The 22,279-nt window shown below is 37.3% G+C and overlaps 2 protein-coding genes across 4 annotated transcripts; both read right to left on the reverse strand.

Annotated features, from left to right (window-relative positions):
- Positions 1 to 537: 537 nt before the first annotated feature.
- LOC135684899 (uncharacterized) lies at positions 538 to 7,610 on the reverse strand. Its single transcript, XM_065200594.2, has 5 exons — positions 7,588 to 7,610; positions 6,091 to 6,409; positions 1,886 to 2,015; positions 1,418 to 1,564; positions 538 to 961 (listed from the first exon to the last, which is right to left on the reverse strand). The coding sequence occupies exons 1-5, from the start codon at positions 7,608 to 7,610 to the stop codon at positions 684 to 686; spliced, it is 897 nt and encodes a 298-aa protein (XP_065056666.2). The 3' UTR covers positions 538 to 683.
- Positions 6,896 to 19,206, reverse strand: LOC135684894 (uncharacterized). Of its 3 annotated transcripts, none has more exons than XM_089115883.1 (2): positions 19,082 to 19,206; positions 6,896 to 18,434 (listed from the first exon to the last, which is right to left on the reverse strand). In XM_089115883.1, the coding sequence occupies exon 2, from the start codon at positions 12,077 to 12,079 to the stop codon at positions 10,244 to 10,246; it is 1,836 nt and encodes a 611-aa protein (XP_088972009.1). In that variant the 5' UTR covers positions 12,080 to 18,434; positions 19,082 to 19,206; the 3' UTR covers positions 6,896 to 10,243. The 3 variants fall into 3 exon arrangements, with proteins under 3 accessions (XP_088972009.1, XP_065056660.2, XP_088972010.1); XM_065200588.2 differs by lacking the exon at positions 19,082 to 19,206 and adding an exon at positions 18,707 to 18,794; XM_089115884.1 differs by lacking the exon at positions 19,082 to 19,206 and having other exon boundaries at positions 6,896 to 11,469; positions 11,521 to 14,401.
- Between the last annotated feature and the right edge of the window lie 3,073 nt (positions 19,207 to 22,279).

Below are 22,279 nucleotides of genomic sequence, written 5' to 3' on the forward strand. Positions count from 1 at the left end.
GGTGTTTGTGACGTCACGGATTTGACAAAGCTCGGACGAACTCGCAGTTAATCGGAAGGTTGTCGGTGATGAACTTTAGCGCTCAAAAACTCGCAAACGGTGCTTAATTTTCAAAAACTGAAAACGCCCTGATTGTTTTGACCAGATAGACTTTCAATAGAGATCAAGTTAATTTTGCGTGTCAGTTCACCTTTAAACATTAGATAACTGATACTGACACTTATTTGTTCCTGACATGCATCATAATTCATAACAACACTTCAATGGAGAAATGAAGTTGAAAATAAATGGTCAAGTAATGCCTAGTCTAAACGTCCTCCCTCTTTTGTGGTTCATTCCACGTTTCGCGTGTAAACAAAGGTTCCTGTAACTACTAGGTTGCTGAGAGAAGTTGAATGATTCACTATATCTAGGTCACGCCGATTTGTCTCAATTGCAAGAAGGGCCTACACTCCCTTAAACTTTCCGATCTGTCGCTGAATAGAATGTTTACTTCAGTGATCTATGAAATTGCTAAGAAGGTGAAGAAAATACAGCTTAAGTTCAATTGCTTTTAATGGAAAGATATCCTTTCAAATACGTCATTCAAACTATTCAATGAATTAAGGAATTAAACTACATTCTTTGTCACAAGGCAGTCTCGTACATTTAACTTTCAGTGTGTATTTGGAACATCCCAGTTATTAGTGAAGTTTCTTTGAGTACCCGTACTTCTTGCCTGGTCTTCCTGGCCTGCCGCGTGGTCCGCGGGGTCCCCCAGGTCCTCTTGGTCCGGGTGCTCCGTCAAATCCGGGTTGTCCCTTCTTACCGGGTCTTCCTGGTCTTCCTGGAAAACCTGGTCTACCTGGGCGACCTGGTCTTCCACGCTTCCCTGGACGACCGGGTAGTCCGTCTAATCCTGGTCGTCCTGGTCGTCCTCTTTTTCCTGGTCTGCCTGGTCTGCCTGGTCGCCCTTTTCGTCCTAATGTGAGATCAAAAGAAGTGTACGGGACTTCGAAGAAACGTTTTGAGGTATAAACGTTTATACAAGTTAAATACAAGGCACTTTCAATGGGAAAGCAAGTGCTGAAAGGCTCAATTTATCTATCAATGAAACGTATTTTTAAACCGTTTATCACAATTCTTGTATTAAATTATTCTTATAAAACGGATATTTTGTCCAAACTCAAAATTGCTAGAAGGTCCAGTACCTGATTTTAACGTGGATTTGTTGCTAAAAGCTTCAAGAAAATAGTTTTAAAACTACTGCTATCTTCACTTGAATTATATGTTTTGATCAACGACAATTTCATATTCGTTTACTACTGAAACACATGCTACCTTGATGGTATTCGATAAACTTCAAACAACATTAAAAACAGCTTCATATCCATCGTTTGCAGCAAGGGCAGCTAAATGAAGAGAGCCACAGACATACCTTCCTCGCCTGGGGCACCTGGGGGTCCCACTGGTCCTGCTGGCCCTGCTGGTCCTGGAGGTCCTGGTGGTCCTTTTACCACTTTGTAGCCGTAGCCTCCATATCCATCTTCCTCTTCACCGTCAATGTAAAGGGCATTTGCGATTCCTGAAAGGCGAAATCAGCCACAGTAAAATACTAAACTTGATAGCACAGTTTTGCAATTGAAGAGCGTTGAGTATCTTTTCATACTTCGATACTGTAATACGTAGACTGCATTATTGGGCAAAGCAACAAGAACCAAATCTATTGCTAAAGACAAACTTGTCTTTGTAACACAATATACAAAAAATGTATATCGAAAAAGAAACCGTTTTTCATTATGTTTGTTTTGTAAAATTGTGATTTATAGAATTATGTTAGCGTTTATAACATAGCTAACAGAAGCAAAGCTGGTTCAATAGCATGCAGGATTGTAAATTTGCTTACCCAGAATCAAACTGCAAAGTATGATTGCCTTCATCTTGAATTGTCGATAACTGGATAACGTCAATAACCCTTTGATGCAGACGATGCTGGAGCACTGATTGTGGATCTCATGCAAGCCAGCTTTTTTATAGACAAGCAGTCACAATTGTGGTGAAACTGCTTGATTTTTTAACTGCTTAATCTTGTGATTAAGTTGTAATTTGGTTTTGGCCACGTTACATTTTAATCGAAATTTAAATGGCAAAGTGTCTCTGAAAACCCATGTGAATGGAATGCATAGCCCACAAGATGTTGATTGAGGAAACTATGATTTTTTACCTGGCCTACCCGCAAAAATATTAATAAGATGAGTTCATTTAATAGCATGAGATTTCTTCCAAGCGTGCTTGTGGGGCTAGTTAACTGCGAAATAAAAAGCCACTAATAATATTGATATTCGGTTTCTCTCTAATTGCTTTGATAACTGTACCTGGCTCATTTTGAATGCTGGTAATAGTATTTAAGTCTCTGGCTGATGCAATCGTATTTTATAGAAAACAAATAAAAAAGTTCTTGATTTAAGTATTGGATTTTTGTACTACGAGACAGGAAAGTAAAGGGGTATTATCTAATCTAGATCTGAAAGCTCTTTTGTTTATATGATTTTGAAAACATTCAAATGACAAAGACAACGAGAGGGTCAAAGAGAAGCACCATAAGATATCAGATATAAGTATGACATCAATTCTTCTGGTTCAAGCGAAATGAAGGAACTTTCAATAAGCAAACCGGTGAGGAAATCCCTCATCAAGCCCTAAGATTTTTTACAAGTTTGCCAATGACACCCAATTGGTACGTGTATGTTCTTGTTTAAAAAGCTTAAAAATTAATCTAGTTGCATTAGTCCGGTGTGTGTACTCCCAGTTATCCTAAGAAAGGATTTTCAATGATTCTTTTGCATTTCGGAATATTTTGCAAAATTGCTAGGCAAACTTTTACTGTGCCATGATTGAAATATAGAATAGTCTTTCTTGAAAAGTACTTCTTGATAATTTTGGTTTTAAATGACATAAAAACTGTGTATGATAAAGTATATTGTATAATCAAAATGATGCTAGGATTGAATGCAATTGAATGATAAATCAGCGTGCAATAGTTGTAAGATTGAAGAATAACTTTGAAACTATATTTTCGTTTGTTTTCTCAAGATCGTTTTAAGAAATAAAAGAATCCAAAGAAAATTTTACATGCAAAAAATGTAAGCTCATTGTATAGAATAGGATGGCGCCAGGTAGGAACTCCTTTTCGCCCCTGGGTTTTTATATAATAACCCTTTATTCCCCTTCATCATTCAATGTTTCCTTTGCTTTCTTCTCGCCTCCAATTTTCTCTCTAATAATGCAAATGATGTTTTTTTCGCAATAACGAAGCATTACTTCCTTCTTTATTGTTTTATTTCAAGATATCTAGCGAAGACTGGGGAGCTGGTTGTTTATGGAAATTTGTATAAAAAGTATTTATCACAAAACCACTTGTATTGGTCCGTATTATTCACAGGAAAAAAACATTCAACAAGTTGGTAAAAAAGGCCTAATTTTCGTTGTTCTTGGAAAACTTAATATTCGTTGTTCTTGGACAAGAACTTTGAATTACAAATAAAAAGAAATATAAAATATGCATCAATAAATATGCCTTTTACCGTGTCTCTTTGACTTAATTGTTTGGTAAACATCCATCGAATTATTCGAAATATATAACAAATAATCTAGTACAGGTTTATGCCCGTAGTTTTTGCCCAACAAAAGGGCCTTATATTTTATTATGAATCTCTATGATTACCCTTTCAACCACCACCCCGAACCCCCTCATTCCAACATCAATAAACCAGATAGTATGATAAAAAACCATTTATTGCTAGGTACAGCTACTTTTTATAATTAGACCTTGCTACAATTTCATCAACCTTAGTTTATGACTGAAAAAAAACAAATAATATCATTGAATGTCTGACAGAAAATTTTGCTCACTTATTGTGATTCAGTTTTGGATTGTTTAACTGCATTTGATTAGTTAATGACCTTTAGAGAAAATCTCTGAAGAAACTGAATGTACTGGCTATAGAGTATCTTTCTTTCGAAAATTGACTTGCCGGGAGGGCCTTGATCCTTCTCCCCTAAAAAAATGTAAGCAGCATAGGTAAAATGCATTATTTTGTAAAAATGGCTGTTTTTGCACTTATTTACCAGGGCTGGCCCCCAAACAAAAGTTTAGTGAGTAAAGCCCTGGCAAAACGACTAAACATTTCACTAAATATTTCACTCAACTTTAATTTAGTGAAGTTGAGCGTAGCGAGGGTGGCAAAACGTGACTAAACTTTTGACTAAACTTCACTCAACTTTGGTGAACTGCGAGCTGTCTATAACGCTGTTGGGTTGTAGGAGATCTTGCATAGGAGTTTGCTGTTAATTTATTTGTTGCATGCACAAGCAGTGGATAAACATAAGAATTGGATGAAGCGACGGGGAAAGAAAATATTTTTTGGCAGATTAACAACAAAGTTGACCGTTGAAGAAGACACAGTAGCGTGCAACGAGATATGCAGATGTCTCATAAAGGCTTTTTAGGTCACGTAGAGACAGGAAAACCTACGAAAACAGACGAAAACCTTTGGATTTCCACAGCTAGTGCGCTTTCGCGATCATAACAAATGTTTAATTGGTGGCAAAACGACTAAACATTTGCTAAGCAACACTAAACAACGCTAAACATTTTTGACCAGGATCAAACTTTGCTCAACAACACTCAACACGACTAAACAACACTAAACAGGGTAGCAAAACGACTAAACTTTTCACTAAACTTTTGACTAAACAAGGTTTGGTTTAAACAATACCCCTTCGCTATTACTTCTCGCAGTACAAAATCCAATACTATATCAATATCAATAATGGCCTTACATTTCGCTGTTAACTAGCCCCACAAGCACGCTTGGAAGAAATCTCATACTATTAAATGAACTCATCATATTAATATTTTTGCGGGTAGGCCAGGTAAAAAATCGTAGTTTCCTCAATCAACATCTTGCGGGCTATGCATTCCATTCACACGGGTTTTCAGAGACACTTTGCCATTTAAATTTCGATTAAAATGTAACGTGCCCAGAAGGAAACTACAATTTAATCACAAGATGAAACAGTTAACGAATCAAGCAGTTTAACCACAACTGTGACTGGTTATCTATAAAAAAGCTGGCTTGCATGAGGTCCACAGTCAGTGCTCCAGCATCGTCTGCATCGAAGGGTTATTGACGTTATCCAGTTATCGACAATTCAAGATGAAGGCAATCATACTTTGCAGTTTGATTCTGGGTAAGCAAATTTTACAATCCTGCATGCTATTGAATCAGTTTTGCTTCTGTTAGCTATGTGATAAACGCTAACATAATTCTATCAATCACAATTTTATAAACAAACATAATGAAAAACATTTTCTTTTTCGATATACCTTTGGTTTATTGTGTTACAAAGACAAGTTTGTCTTTAGCAATAGATTTGGTTCTTGTTGTTTTGCCCAATAATGCAGTCTACGTATTACAGTATCGAAGTATGAAAAGCATACTCGACTCTCTTCAATTGCAAAACTATGCTATCAAGTTTAGTATTTTACTGTAGCTGATTTCGCCTTTCAGGAATCGCAAATGCCCTTTACATTGACGGTGAAGAGGAAGATGGATATGGAGGCTACGGCTACAAAGTGGTAAAAGGACCACCAGGACCAGCAGGGCCAGCAGGACCAGTGGGACCCCCAGGTGCCCCAGGCGAGGAAGGTATGTCTGTGGCTCTCTTCATTTAGCTGCCCTTGCTGCAAACGATGGATATGAAGTTGTTTTTAATGTTATATAGATTTTATCGAATACAATTAAGAGAGCAGTGTTTAGGTAGTAAAAGAATATGAAATTGTCGTTGATCAAAACATAACTTAAGTGAAGACAGCAGTAGTTTTAAAACTTTTTTCTTGAAGCTATTAGTATCAAATCCACGTCAACCAGATACTAGAATATTTAGAATTTTGTGTTTGAACAAAATTTCTGTTTTGTAAGAACAATTTAATACTGAAATTATGATAGCCAGTTTAAGAATATGTTTCATTGATAGATAAATTGAACCTTTCAGCACTTGATTTCTAATTGAAAGTGCCTTGTATTTAACTTGTATAAACGTTTATACCTCAAAACGTTTCTCCGAAGTCCCGTACACTTCTTTTGATCTCACATTAGGACGAAAAGGGCGACCAGGCAGACCAGGCAGACCAGGAAAAAGAGGACGACCAGGACGACCAGGATTAGACGGACTACCCGGTCGTCCAGGGAAGCGTGGAAGACCAGGTCGCCCAGGTAGACCAGGTTTTCCAGGAAGACCAGGAAGACCCGGTAAGAAGGGACAACCCGGATTTGACGGAGCACCCGGACCAAGAGGACCTGGGGGACCCCGCGGACCACGCGGCAGGCCAGGAAGACCAGGCAAGATGTACGGGTACTCAAAGAAACTTCACTAATAACTGGGATGTTCCAAATACACACTGAAAGTTAAATGTACGAGACTGTCTTGTGGCAAAGAATGTAGTTTAATTCCTTGATTTATAGAATCGTTTGAACTACTTATTATTAAAGGATATCTTTCCATTTAAAGCAATTGAACAAAAGCTGTATTTTCTTCACCTTCTTTACCTTCAATTAATTAACTACAGCCAATTGCTTTTTGCACAACCATTGATTGAATTCAGCAGCAAGTCGAAGATCTTATGGAAAGTAGGCCCTTCTAGCAATTTGAGTCGACCACTGTTAGAATGTCATAACAATGTTGTAACAAGATTGAGATCATTTGCGTACAGGGTTTCTCAGAATAGGAAACGTTATAGGAAAGATGTTTTTGCGGTATAATGAATGAAAATCTCTTTCATTTGTGAGCGTAACTAAACACAATCAAGGAAGCAGCACAATTCCTTCTTATTCGGGTATATGGAGTAATGAGACAAGCGGTTGCTTAAAAAGTTCCTGTTCATGACTAGTTCATGAGAAGTGAATTTGGGTGGAAAGTAAGAATGACTATATACAAAGATTTTATGTAAAATTATTCAAGCTTCCGTAGGTGTATCAAATCATCTGCAAAATGTGTCATTTGGAGTGCCAAAATGTGCCAAATATGCCATCATACAGGTCCTCGTCAGATGAGCTCGTAGCTTTTGCTTGATAAATGGAGACAAATATTTTTTTCAAGCTGAACGCAGAGTTTGACGAATGTTCTGCAGAGAAATAACATCTTCAGCCCATGTCACATTGACACGGCTCGTGCGAAAGGCTTGTTAAAACTAAAATATTTGAATATGACAAAAGCCGTTGACTTAATAAGTTCATGTAGTTCGGCGCAAAAGAAGATCGATGTTTGAAGCACGCCAAAGATAAACTTCACAGTAATACGATTGATGTAGTGCTCAGCCCCCTTTTTGTCAAAAATGATCCAATTATCCTTCTTGCCAATATTTTGAAATTTTCTTGCATTAGTGGTCCTCTTGTTATATCAATAAACCTTTCGATGTCAACCCACTAAACAAGTGAAGGTTCACAACAATCATAAATCAGAAATGTGTTCAGATTAAACTAGACTACCTTTCAGCTATTTAGGTACAGTCCTTATTAGACTGAACAGAATGAAAAGATAATAAACCTATATTCAGTAGATTCGATCATTTAGCAGTCACTGGCAATTAATACGAAATTCCTCCTTCTAGTTATACTTCTAAAGGAGTGCAGCAACGGCACTGTTGTATGTAGCAATGCAGCAGTAACTGTCGATTTTCTGTATTACAGGTGGTTAAGTTGTAGTAGAAAAAGGCAGTGATAATCTCCTTTAACCGATCTAAATTCAACAAAAACGACGAAACCTATTTAGCGAAATCTAAATCGGTGTGGAGCATTTTTAATCAATCTTACCTCAAACCATTGCCAAAAGTACTAAGAACACCAAGCAATTTGCGTTGGGTTTTTATATTTTTCAATTTATTTTCCGGATACTCCTATTTCCGCACTCCCTTCCCCCCAAAACAATGTTGATAATTTAGAAAAATATCATAAAAGAAGCGCAAAGAAAGTGCTTCCTAAAATCCTAACCCATTTCATAAATAAACAAACATTGTTCCGTGGGAGAGAGGGGGGTGATTGATTTTGACCTTGGAAACTGACGTCAGTGCTCCAAGACTTAAAGGACTTGCGCCACCTAAATTTGCGCCAACTTTTTTCTCTCTTGATACTTGTAGGTGAAAGCTATCTAAACGTGTTTGAAAAATATTGCCACGATCTGGGGTGTATTGTCAAGACCCCCAAATAGGCTATTTGAATTTTGGCATGAAACGTATCACGTGATACTGTGAAACGCATCACGTGATACTGTGAAACGTATCACGTAATAGAAATTTACAACCTCGGCCTTGAAAGCATTTCAATTGGACCAGTTGCTGAATGGGGAGCATTGCCCCCCCCCCCCCCCGAAAGGACAAATTATTGGATGATGATAATGGGATGATTGAATCTGGATGTTGATTGGGCGTGCGCAGAGGTGTTTCCAAGATATGGAGGGTCGAAAGAGAAATTTGATATGTCACTGTATAAATCATTTTTGCAAGGAAGACTAAGATAGCAATGTCCGAAGATATGCAATTGCAAGCAAACCCAAGTGTATGCTGAGCCCATAAGACGATAAAAACAAAGCAAACAATAAGAAAATGCTCAAGCAACTTTCCTACCCTAGCCAAATTTCAATCGAAAAAGGATGAAGGACAGAGAGTAGAAAGCTGTTAATAATTCATAAATCAAACAATTTCCTCTATTCTAGGAGTAAGAACCTTCCCACCCAGTATCTTCATTTCCTTTGCTCTAACTTGATCCCGTTTTCCAAACCACTACGTCCATTTCTTTCCTCTGACGAATTTGTTGTTAAATTATTTTATTTGTCGCGTTTTCCCTTTAAACATAGCTCAAACTGTCGCGTTAAACATAGCTCAAACTGTAATACACAACATCCCATAACAATATCCAGTGACAAAATCTATTTCAAAATTATGCATTTTTGCATAATAAATCAACTTTTTGTGAGCGAGTAGCGAAAACCCTATACATTTCAAGTGTAGGCCTGTCTCCGCTTGTCAACTTCTACGTCACGCTGTCACGTGATACTTATGTAAATTAACGTCCACGACCCCCTCCAAATAAAATTTTTGTCGGAAAACTTTGAAATGCTTGATTTTGACCTATTTTCTACCGAATTCGTGAATAAAATGACAGGGTAAAATAGGTGGCATAAATCCAAACGATGGTCACTGATCGGTTTATCTTTATCTGGGATTTTTATTTGCATGGGAATGTCCGCAAAAAGTCAAGCTGAGCAAACAAATCAAATTTACGACTCAGAAGGTTGCAATCAAATTTCACAAGATCGCATACAATTTGCGAATATAAGTCGGTTGTTAAGTTTTACATGTGATTGCCTTGTCATCTTTTGTGTCAACTTCTGTTTCAAAGGACACCGAGACCCCTGACAAATGACACTCATATTATGGAAGATTTTACCGGGAAAACTGTTGATGGTTCCCTTTTTTATTTTTCAAAAATACGCATTGAATCATAATAACTATGAATCATCTTAAAGAAACTATTCTCTCGCAGTTTTTTGAGACATGAGACTTTACCAGTTAATTAATGCAGACCAAACTTCACGAATGCAAACCAAACACTGTGTAATTAGGTTCCAGTTCCACTAGCCATTTCTCTACAAACGTGATTAGAAAATTTACTCTCTTAATCAATAAAAAAACCGAAACGCGCCAGCAACGCCGACATAACGACAACACCGATCCTAATTAAAACATAAGAACAACAGACAGAGCAGATTGCTAGCAGAGAGTAGACAGGGAACCTTAAAGTGCCGATAACCGTTGTTATATCGTTTTTCCCACGTGAACACAGATTTGTTTTTATTGAAGTAACGTCAAAGAAAAACGGGTAGAAATAAAACTTTGTGCAAGATTGATATACTTTGTACAAGCTGGTTACTTTTATTCTCTTTGTATGCAAAAAGCAAAAACTGTCGAATTGTTTTATATTGTAGAGAAAAGACATGATCGCCGTTTTGCCTTCTTATTGTCATATTAGAAATCATCGTCTCTGTTTCTTCTTTGCCCTCTACTCCTTCTTCTGCTTTATCTTCCCCTTTTTGTTCTCCTCTTCTTGTACTTCTTCATCTACTACCTCTTCTCTTACTTCGTGCAATAGATAGGACTTTTTGTGATAACTTTTCAGTGTAATAAGTTCGAGAAACTGTTGATTTTCTAGGAACTGTTGTCCTTTCTCTGCCTAATACATCGATTCCTAAAATCTTTGAAGTTTCCAAATGCAAGAAATGTGGCAACACCTTGAAATGAGACAACAATGTAGAAGAGGTAGGAAAGAACCTCACTACGGACAAACCCTTCCAGAAATCCAAAGAGCCAGCCCAAACCAAATAATACTGATAGTTTTAATGTTATCAGGCCAACGGCAATCTTTTTCTTTGATGGGTTGGAGTTGCTAAATTGCAAAGCTTTTTTATTATCTTGCTTCATTCTGTGAATTCTCATTACACTGAAGACAAGAAAGACAATATTCAGCACCAAAATGAGTGACACTGGGAGAACAAAGCCAAATAAGTTTGCCCAAAACTTTGAAACAAAGCATATACCATTGATGCCGTAGCCAGAGAAATCCTCCTTTGGAATTCCGAGAAAGATGCATGTCAATACCACACATGTCGACAAAAGTGTAGTAAAAATGAGGCTATTTCTGAACCTGTTCTTCTTCTTTCGATCAATGATTAGCATTTTGGAGGAGAAAGTGGAGAAAAAGTCATATGACATCACAACCATCCACATGAAAGAATCGAGCAATGACCAGTGCAGTAAGATGCCAATCGCTTTGCACCATATAGGCTTTTGATTTAGCCAGTTCACAAGAAATTGCAAAACGTGTGACAAGGACAAGCAGACTGACAAACATATTACATTTTTGTCAAATGTTGAAAAGGTTGTCTTGAGAAACATATAAGAGAGAATCAAGGCAACCGAGGAAATTGTGCTTACTGTATTACCAATCACTATTATGTAAAATATGGGCATTCTTGATCTTGGTACATTGTTGAGTCTTCTTACAAGGCTGACATTTTTTATGGTGTATATGCTTGTATTCTTTGTTTCTTTGTTTTCTCTACTCACTGTTTCTCGTGTAACTTGAATTTGGCATGTATTTTCAAAACTGTTGTAAACTCCATTAAGATTCTTACATCTTTTCTCGTACGATATAGCAACAGTTCTAGCAAGAACTTTAACTGCGAAGAAATAATAGTCTATTGGGTTAAAATCAGGACCTTTATTTGGAGTGGTGCTGTTGCTATCATTGCTACTGGCTGTAACCGGGACCGGTATTTTCGTTGTGGGGTTAAGTACATCAGATGAACCACCACCGGTCGAGCCTGGAGGAAATGTACCGGATGAATTATTCCCTGAATCACCACCGGACGGACCTGGAGGAAGTGTACCAGATGAATTATTCCCTGAATCACCACCGGACGGACCTGGAGGAAATGTACCAGATGAATTATTCCCTGAATCACCATCGGACGGACCTGGAGGAAATGTACCAGACGGAAACGACGGTATGGAAGGGATCCATCGTCGAGATATGGAATGCTTTTGATTTGAACTAGACTCACAAACAGAAGTTAAAGTTAAATTTCCATTCGATTCTGAATTTTTGTTTGATGAAGTACATTGATCTCTTAATTCTTGTGACATTTCTGGCTCCTGGCATCTATCGCTTACGCCTTTCAGCAAAGATCCAGCAGAGTTGCACACGTCACTCAAATTCACAAACTGGCCAAGATTGCCGTTTAAAGTTCTGTTGACCAGTGTCTTCACCACAGCTAATAATTTCGGATACCGAAAAAGCAAAGCTTCTGAAAGCTGGGTACTTGTCTCATCGATTGCTGAATCAAATGCAGATCTTATGTCTTCATCTGCTGTGAAATTCTTAGATTTCACAGTCACATTTTTAGATGGTATATCAGTCGAGGCATAAAGCAGAGCTGGTGGCGAAAGAAGGCAAACAAAGACACGAAAAAACAGCATTTCCATTTTGAAATGCTTCTTGGAATTTCAAACAGTCATCAACAAGAGTTTTTAATCTTCAACACCAATCGGCAGCAACATGTATGTCGAACGAACGAGAAATACACCAACTGATATGAAAGTCGCTCAAGACATCTTTAAATAAAAAATTGGCCAATCAGTGAGCGTGATACTACCGACCCGCTGATTTGACAAGCACTTTGCCCTGTCAATCAACCGTTCAGCGTTAACAATAGGCTTTGCAGTGCGTTTACAATGTAGGAAACAATAGAGTATTAGCCTACGTTGCCGATTGGATACGTAACAATACTCTATTGTGTAGTCCAACAAATGGAAAATTTAAGTCGTCAGCAAAGTGCGTCTGTTTTCACAAGGAAGTGGTGATTTAATTGATCTAAATTAGCAGCCAAAAGTAAATTAGCGCAGCAATGAACAGACCAGATGGTTGCGTTTCTTTGGTTTAATAATAAGGATGTTCTGCAAAAACTCTTTTGTTTTGCAAACAAATCGTGTACATTTTGAATTATGTTCAAAAGGAAAAAAAATTAAGAGCTTACAGGGCAAATAATTGCTTTATGACTAATGACACAATCAAAAATACGGTACTTTTTCTTAAATATTCATTTTGTTGATTAATAATATTCTTTAGTGGACAGTTTAGGATAGTAGTGAACTAGGACCGAGTTAGATTAAATTTTGATGGAGAAATTTTAGCGAGCACGAGGTAATATAGAGAATATAAGGTATCAATTCGTACGATGTACTGATTATAAGGTAATGTAGTGTACGGCACTATTCCGTAAAATGGTTCACAGTGGTTCTTTTAAAGTGAATTCACAAAGAAGTGAGTTCACAGTGGTTCTTTTAAAGTGAATTCTACAGCATTTCAGGTTTGACCGCAGAAGCTCCTGCAAAAGCTTTTGTTCTCGCATTCTGATTGCATGATTCATATATCTATTTTTGGCAACCCGGAAAAGTTTTGAGATCTTAATTTTAGGGCCTGTTTACACGGGATCGGACCCAAAGTGGTACGGATAGGCTTTGCGTTTACACTGGACCTAGCGGATTCGGTCCCATTTAAATCTGCTATCCGTACCCTTTTGGGATCGCTTTTGAAGGTGGTCCCGTTTGGATCCGATCCCAAAAAGGTCTCGTGTAAACGGTTGGGATCGGATCCAAACAGGTACGGATCCAAATTAAGGCGGAAGATGTCCATATCGAGGAACTTCGTAGATTGCATTCCTAGACTTGGCGACAAAACGACAAGAAACTTATTGTTTCTGATCTTTCGATTTGGTTTAATCTCAGCTATTAAATCTATTTATCAAAATGTCTGCTTTTTCAAAATGAATAAAGACGTTTTTAAAGGACAGTAGAGCAAAGTTTATGCTGAAAGATGCGCTGGAATATGAAGTAAACAAAATCCAAGGAGCATCTTATAAAAAACAAAAAAACAAAAATATGATGACAGGGACAATAGCCTTCAATCGATGTAAAGGATCAATTATTTTCTCACTTCTGAGGTTGAATAATTGCCGCCAAAATTTCGTAGTAGGATTGCGCATACAAATCCGTGCATCTTGGATCCATACGGAGATTTTTTAATCCAATTGAGCCCTTCACAGAGGCAAAAAATGTAATTTAATTGCCTTATGCAAGAATCAATAAGCGACAAAATAGGAGTTCTGTTCTTCCCTAAAAAAGTAAAACATTTTGTTTTCTGCGAAAAGGGGACCATAACATTTCCTTAAACACAGAAAGAAAAAAATCACGAAAAACATAAATTCGAATGTAACATACTATCTAAGTACCAGATTGAGTGAGCATTTTCCTATAAAGCAAGTAATCGAAATCGTTCCTGGGCAGCAACAGACACTCATGGGTGTCACGATATTGAATAGTCGCTCAAAAAAAACTAACATACTCATTTATACTTACTCTACACGGGCAACTCATACAACCAAACTTAATCTACATCATTATATTATAATTATAAAATAATATGTATTTTATATAACAATCAAGGTCTAAAATAAGCGTGAATCTGATTTGCTTTGTTGAGTTGTAAATTAAAACTGTGGATCTGTTTTTGTGAAAATTTTATTAGTGTGAATAGGGCATTTTGTTAAAATAGCAGCATGAAATACCAATTTAAAACTTTAGAACTGTAGTATTAGAATTAAAATGTCTTTCTACGCAAAAGAAGGCCAAATCCTATCCCAATGTATTATATGCATTTTTTTTAAGAACCTTAAGAAAGAAATGGGTGCTGGACAATGGGAAAGAATTAGAAATTTGTCACAACCTAGAGCCCTGCAGAGCCTTTATCCGGCCCTTGGTTTATATAGTCCAAGGTTAGGTGGAAGAAAGTCCGGGGGAGGGGGGGGGCGCTATGTCAGCAGTTTCCTAAGATGCGAAATGATGACTTACCAAAAAATTACCTAAAAGAGGCATGAGGTAATACAGTTTATAAAGGAATACCATTACCTCAGCAAATCCTATGCAGGGTCAATCCTAATACAAAAGATAGGCATGCTGCGTCACGCAAAATTTCTAGTATGATAATAGAACTTGCATAATATGCATAATAGAACGCTGCGTCTGCAAAAAGGAACTATGCAATGCTCTAAATGTGAAGGGCCTAAATGAACATTAATCATAAACGCAAAAACTGTCTCTATTAGAGTGTGAAGGAGGATTAGGGCTTTATTTTTGAGAAATTTGAAGGCCAGGGCTTTATTTGAATTTTCTGTAGCGATACGATCCTAGACAGGTACTGATTTAGCGGAGGAGGTCGGGCGTGTGGCACCCCCCAATAATTCTGTGTCCTTCGGTAAATTTCGCTTCTATTCGGTAAAATTAATTTTTTGGTAGGCAGTAGTAGCAAAATAACGCCAAAATTTTACATTATTCATCTTCTTTACCGTAAAGTTGAAAGCCGAATATCGAAAATAGGCTTTTCAATCATTTACCAGCGACCTGAAGGGCGTGGCACCAAAATCAAATTAGTATCCAACCCCCCCCCCCATCCCCTCAAAAATGTCCATGTTCCTGGGAAGTGTAACATTAGTAACGTCACATGCGCAACTCATGAAAAAGTATGTAGCACATCGACAACTCTGCCGTATTCAAATCAGCATATGAATCTTGATGTATTTAAAATATACTTTGAAATTCACATTGCTAAAATCCTTTTTCCAACCTTCAATTTTTGTTATCATAATAAAAAGTATCTAAAATACAGTTGGGCTTAGGGAAGTGGAGGCGGCCAATCAATACCAAAACTTCGAATGTGCTACAACCCCGGACAAAATGGTCGAGACTTTTCAAGAAAAGCTCATATTTTCACTTTCCTTTCAAAAATAACTTTCTCCCCTAGAATTTATAGGGAAAAGATAAAGAAAAAATTACAGAAATTGCATTTTTTGTCAACAATTTTGTCCGAGATTGTAGGTGCTGTTGCTCGAAAAGCTTGAGAGCTACGGGGCTACACCACTAACAGTTATTTGCAAGATAGAGAAAACTAAATCAAAGTAATCATAAATAGGTATGGCATCAAATAAAACAAGCAATTAACCCTTACAAGATGATCATATCAAATCGTCTTAATGACCAAGGAGTCTGACGCAAGGCTGCCGATAGGTATTATAACAGACAACTTTGGAAGCACCAGAGTTTTTTAACGTGCAGTTCTACACAAAATGTGCAGTTCTTAAATTTTTTTTGCAGTTCTAAAGAAAAATCTGTGTAGTTCTAAAATTTCAATTCAACGAACAAAAGATAAAGGAAAAATTTTGCAGGAAAAACATACAAAGGGGTGAATGATGAAACACAAAAAAGATAATAAAGATGGCACTAAAATTAAACAAAGACCTATTGGGATATATAGGTTATAGATATAGAAGATATTCGATGTAGAGGAAATATAATTTTCACGAACTTCATAGTCATTATATCGTTTTTAAGTCACACATACAGGAAGCATGGAGTTGATAGTGTCAAAGCAGGAGCCTGTTTAAACTCTTAAATCAGAGAATAGAACATTAAAATTAGAGCAAAAAATCAATCCTGTCATCAGTTTCGAATTTAAATTTTATAATTGTACGGTCAAACCAAACAGACCGACAACTGAATTGTAGACAATTTAACATTTACTTCTCAAGCTGTTATGCAATTACTATTAATACCTTGCTTTATCGTCATCCGTTTCGTTTGTCTAATTGGCATAGCTCGAAAAAAGACGGTATAAAGATTTTTAAAACTTTATATATTACATCGCGATCAAATGTCACTCAACAAATACAATTTTGTTTTTCAAGATTCTATATAGTTGACTGTGGTTTATCGTGATTCTATATAACCAAGATCTCACATTGGTTGTCATGTGCTCGAAATTGTGATTTTCTATTATCACATACTTTGTAATTTTGCTTCCAAGTTGAGTTAAAAATTTACTTGCTTTTTCTGCCGATTGATATTACATTAACAATATCCAAACCTCGAATTTCAATTATGGGGTCTGGAGTAGCCCCCCCCCCCCCAATGCACAGAGGGTTGGTATCGGAGAAAAGTGCAAATCTGCAATAAAATTAGTAGCTCACAGGGGGAGGAAGCTAATCTAAAGGGCGTGGTCGCGAAAATTTTCTGCTCAATTTGATCGCAGGGGACCCTAGTCTGCACCTTTACAGAAAGGTTTACAATTCCCCCTCGTTTTGGGGTTTATATAGAAAAGTCCTTAATGTTTTTTAGAAATTCTCGGTAAAATAGAAATTAAAATTCTAAACTCTTCAATCCTTAAAAGAACTTGATTCTGAAATTCTTGTCGGGGATTATGCAAATTTTGCTCCATTAGTTTGAAACTTATACGTTTGATTAGCCAACCATTGCCATGTAAAAAAGCCAACGCATTTACAAAATGCGTCGTTTCTCCAAATTCTTAAGGGTGTGGTCAGCAATTATTTACCCGGGGGTAAAGCCCCGGACCCTCTCCTGTTGGACTCCACTTTGCCCCTCCACTCTATCAACCCTGGCTACGCCACTGGTCTTGAACACAAGCTACCTGTACCGGAGAATCATGTACATTTAGTTTATATTTGTCAGAACCAATAATGATTCCTTCAACACAGTGCTCCAGATAAAAATGTGCAATTCTAAATTTTCATTTAAAAAACCCTGGGAAGCCTTGGACATGTTCGGATAAATGAGGAGCAGGGGATGTCGAAGCACCACCAAGACGAAAGTTATGCAAAGATTTGATTCCTTAAAGCAATACTCCCCCTGAACATCTTGAACCTAGCAAATAACTTGCTCTAAGATAAAAAGAAAAATTTTCCAGCAAAAAGAAGGGTCCTCCCTTCTACCCTGGAACAAAAGAAATGACATGGCCTCAACTGGAAAATCAACTGAATCTGAACGGGGAAGAGCTAGAGTTCACTCCTTTGCCAACCTTTTTTGGATAGAACATAGTCTATGGATAGAACAAGCGGACAACTTTATAAAACGATTATCATTAACTCTTTCCATTGCAGCAACTACGCCTCATAAATACAGTAGTCTTTCATGTCTTTTGAGTGCCTTCATTCTAACAATAAAACCGCTTAAAATCGCCATGACATAGCTCAAATCTAGGAATGATACTTGATAGAAGGCCAGAGAAACAAAAACAAATATTTATTCATTCAGTTAATTCCTAGCTACAAAAGTTTTTTCTTATATCTTGTCACCCACAATAACAACATAAAAGTTATTACTGTTCACATATATCTTGTCATCTATAAAAATATATTATAACTTACACTTGCTTATATATCGAAGCCTTTTTGTTTTTTAAACAATTGTGATATCTGAACATTACCGTTGTGATAAAAAATCTTTGCTTTCGTTAACACCTAAATAAGAAATAGATGAAAAAAAATCAGCCACTGAAGGCAGGGCCTTCTGCGAAGTGGAGGGGGGCCAGGGGGCCTTCCCCCTACTTTTTTGCAAAACAGTTGAGCTTTTACCAAAATTTTTGAGTGTTATGAGTGTTAAACTTTCTCTTGCCTCCCCCACCCCCTTCCCAACCTGTGTCGAAGCCCATGGAAGGGCACACTCAAGAAACTGTTAACAGACAACTGATTGTGAAAACATAGCCCAAAATAATCGCACCATAATTCCAGCAAAAAAATCTGCAAAAAAGGCACAAGCACAAGGTGACAAATTCATTTAAAAAAAAGTGGAAATACCGAATTTCGCTGCAGGAGACAGGAGACAAAGCTATGAACAAAAAGCATATTGCAAAACAGCCTGGTAAACATACCTGTTAAACGGTACACAAACCTGGCCAATCACCATTTCATCAGCAAGCCTTTGCCATAAACAGCTGCGAGAAAAGAACAGCGTGGAAAAAGCATTCTAAACAGCCACGATAAGCCCTACCAAAAGCACTTAAATACACTCATCTGAGCAAAGGGATAAACACTTTCGTGCAAAAACACAATTCATAGATCTTTTACTTCTTCATTATTCCCAAAGGCATCGAAAGCAGCACATAAATGCTTAATACAAGAATTAAGGTTAGATCGTTAGCATCCAAGTGAGAATATGACAATTCAGCTAGCATTATAATCCCCTAGTGAACATAAATTCTACTACCTTCCCCATGTAATTGATTCTGATAGTGTTTCACTTGATCAGCATTTTCTGAATGGTTTCCATGTAGCGAAGTAATGGCCAAATTTTCTTGGTGGTCCCCGTATACTCTATAGGACAGTATGTCGCTATGCTATTCTAGCAGTTTTGCCAACTGATTGGCTCAGTGGGGGGGGGGGGTGGCCTGGAGGGCTGGCTAACTTCATAGGTTTTGGGGTTTTGGGGTCGTGCCATTATTTAAGGGCACAATTTTCTGAAAAGTGCAGAATTCCGGTATCAGTTTTAGAATAATGTGCGGTGATCAAAACATTGCTGATATAGTACAGTCCACTCTAATTTCGACCTTCCTTCCTTCCTCAAAGCTATTCAAGCCCATACCCACTAACTCCAAATTTTCAGCAGTTCTTCGCAATCAACTTTATCAATGATTGACAATCTGAGCCCTTGTTAGTTGCTTCTACTTTTCAGCTGCCCTGAAAGATTAGATATAAAGGTGATTTGTGAAGCCATAAATGGTATCGAATAGATGGGCAAAATGTCTGTAGAAGAATAGAGTATCATCATTGTCAAGTTGATTCATTCTCCAAATAAACAATATAATTGCTTTTTAGTCATGAAGCTTTTGCTATAACTAGGATAGTTAATAATTTATGAGAACAATTGGAGAGATGCGTCAAGATTGGGGATCTGGGAAACTTTGCTTTGACGCACGAGCACACTGGTGTATCTATTGGAAAAAAACCTATAATGAATATTTCATAAATTCTAAATACTGACCAGACTCAGAAATGTAAACGAAAGATAAGAAATTATGGGTTGTTTGTATTGAAGCTTCAATGAAAAGTGCATTAGGTAAATTCTATCGATTCAGGGTTTCCATTTCATTTAATCAGGATGAATATAAGTGTTTACTGTGTTTTGCTTCTGCATTAGAGAGAGTGCAATAAGGTATGTTATGAATGATACCACATGCTGCATCTTAAGCAAGGCATGCAGTAAGCTTGGAAATTGTATTTCTGCTGCATGAAATCGATAGACCGTACACACATGTACTTCTTTAAATGAAACGTAAGTACGTTGAAATGTTAGTAAGTGGCAACTGAATTGCATTACTTAAATTCAAAATATGCTGGAAAAAGACAGTTCATAGTAACATTCTATGCTATAGAAATTGACAAGTTCAGCTGCTTCTTCCATGAATTAGTAATGCCAAGGGTTTTCTTATGTAGGAAGCCAAATTCTACACCTCCTGTCACAAAAATGTCACTCATGACACTAGAATCAATTCAGATTATTTTTGCCATTGTATATCTCTATCAGCTAGTAATGTAGGTTGCGTTGGTGTGCGGATACTGTATTATCTAATTTTAGGAAAGTTTCATGGTCCGCATGACTGTACACAATTCTGAGTGCCAATTCTGAGTGCCCTTGGTTATACTGGAAAATAAAAAACGAAAAAGCAAAGTGAACAAGCTAGCGTTATATTTAAGTCTCGAGTTTATAACAGGAGAACAAGATCAAAGAAGGACTAGAGGACTGTTTGGAATTAAGTTCCGGTTGATGAGGTCATAATCTTGTCAAGAACTTAAACATGGAATATTATATAATGTACACGGTTTTCATCGCTTGCCTCATCTCTCATCCTTGAATACGAATTCACTTTTGTAGCGAGACAGCGGAATTCAGATCACCTCGTTATGCCTCACAGTAAAAGAACCTTTCACGTTATGTTTAAAGATGCTTATCCCTTCTGTTATACATTCGTGTATACATTGTTGGTTATAAAAACTCTAACAGGGAGAAGGGAATTCAGAAACATTCATAATTTTAAGGTGCAGTGATGATCTTCGAGTAGTGATGAAATGATTTTGTGCAATGATAAGCAGTAAAGGTGTGCAGTGATTAAGCTATTTATAGCCACAGGCGACAAATTTAACGCATTTTGCAAAAACTTTATAATTCATGGACAATGACAAAGAGATTTGATAGCCTGAATATTCCTAATGCATAAAAGTAAAGGGCGTGGTCATAAAACACTCCCAATGTCCTCGCTCCAACCCATAATTTCATCAAAATGGACAGTTTTCTCAGAATTAGGTAAGCCCAGGAAAAGCAGGTGATCAAAGCGATTCAATTGATATCACAGAAATCGCGACGCTATGACACAAGTCCAATGATATAGAAGCGTCGCTTATATATCATTGCACAAGTCGGACAAAACTGCAATGAATACAATGGTGACCTACAATGCCTGCCAAAAGTCTTGGATCACTGACATCAATTTCCAAGGTCAAATCAATCACCACACTGTTGAACAATGTTGGTTTACTATCAAACGGGTTAGGATTTTAGGGAGCATTTTTTTGCGCTTCTTTTATGATTTTTCTCTAAATCATCAACATTGTTTTAGGGGAAAGGGGCGGAAGTAGCAATTTTTTTTCATGAAAGGAAAGAAAGATATCAAATGCAGCGTAAATTGCTGGGTGTTCCAAGTACTTTTGACAGGCATTGTATATCATCGACATTTGTAAATTCATCTGTAGCTCAAACAAGGTCCATTGTTAATCAACGAAAGGTTTTCATTTTCATTCTATACGTATCATTGTCTATTCTAATGAAGTTTCACGGCCAAGAGGATAAAAGAGCGGCCTCTATTGACCATGAATTTTTCGCTGGCTTGCCCCTCATGAGGGATTGGATTTTGCCGTAGAACAATATAATTCAATATGGCATCGCGAACTCCCAGATGGTCTACTTTTAATTTGCAATTTCTAGAGAGTGCTTTTGTCGCTTTTTCTAAAATCTTTTGAGATAAGCACATGGAGGAATGAATATCAAGGGAAAATAGGGTTTGATTTATTCATTTATGGTTCCATCTGCCATGACCTTTTCTAAGAGACTTCAGGTGCAAGGTCAATACACACACCTAATTCAATCTAGATTCATGCCACCAAATGGGTTTGTGCAATGCATATGGAGAGTCCTCGGAAAGTTTGATTCCTTGCATGACCAGATAATATTTGATCTTTATCGGATTTCTGAAGCAACTACACTTCACAAGCCCCAAAATTGGTCAAAAGTTAAGAACAAATTAAGAATAAGCTAAGACTAAGCTACTATAAAATGCAAATTTAAGCAACGTTTCATCTCAATAACGAATATTTCTGCCACGTGTGAGTGCTTTTTCGGTAAATTTTCATACTTGTAGGCAAAGGAAAGTTATCTCAGTCACTTTATTTGCAAATGAGGGCTGAACCATGAACCATGAACCATGGAGCGAAAAAGCAAGCAATTGCACTGCACACCCTATTGAAGCTCACACCTTTGATTGAAATCAAGAAATTTCTAAAGAAAAGTAGAGGGCTTTGAAAGCCGAACAATAAATGCCAATTGACTGTATTGTCTTGGCGATAAATGAACATGATATGTTTCCTTTTCAAGGTAAATGAACACTACTAGATGATTTGGAAAGATAATCCAGCTCACATGGAGCAAGCTTAGAGACAGCGCCGCACTCCGTCGACACATGACCGGAACTGTTTCAGAGCTAGGTGCGAGAGATTCAAAATAAACAAA

The sequence above is a fragment of the Rhopilema esculentum genome, unplaced genomic scaffold, assembly GCF_057945365.1.
Source record: "Rhopilema esculentum isolate cy_ngs unplaced genomic scaffold, ASM5794536v1 HiC_scaffold_37, whole genome shotgun sequence".
Classification (NCBI taxonomy): Eukaryota; Metazoa; Cnidaria; class Scyphozoa; order Rhizostomeae; family Rhizostomatidae; genus Rhopilema; species Rhopilema esculentum.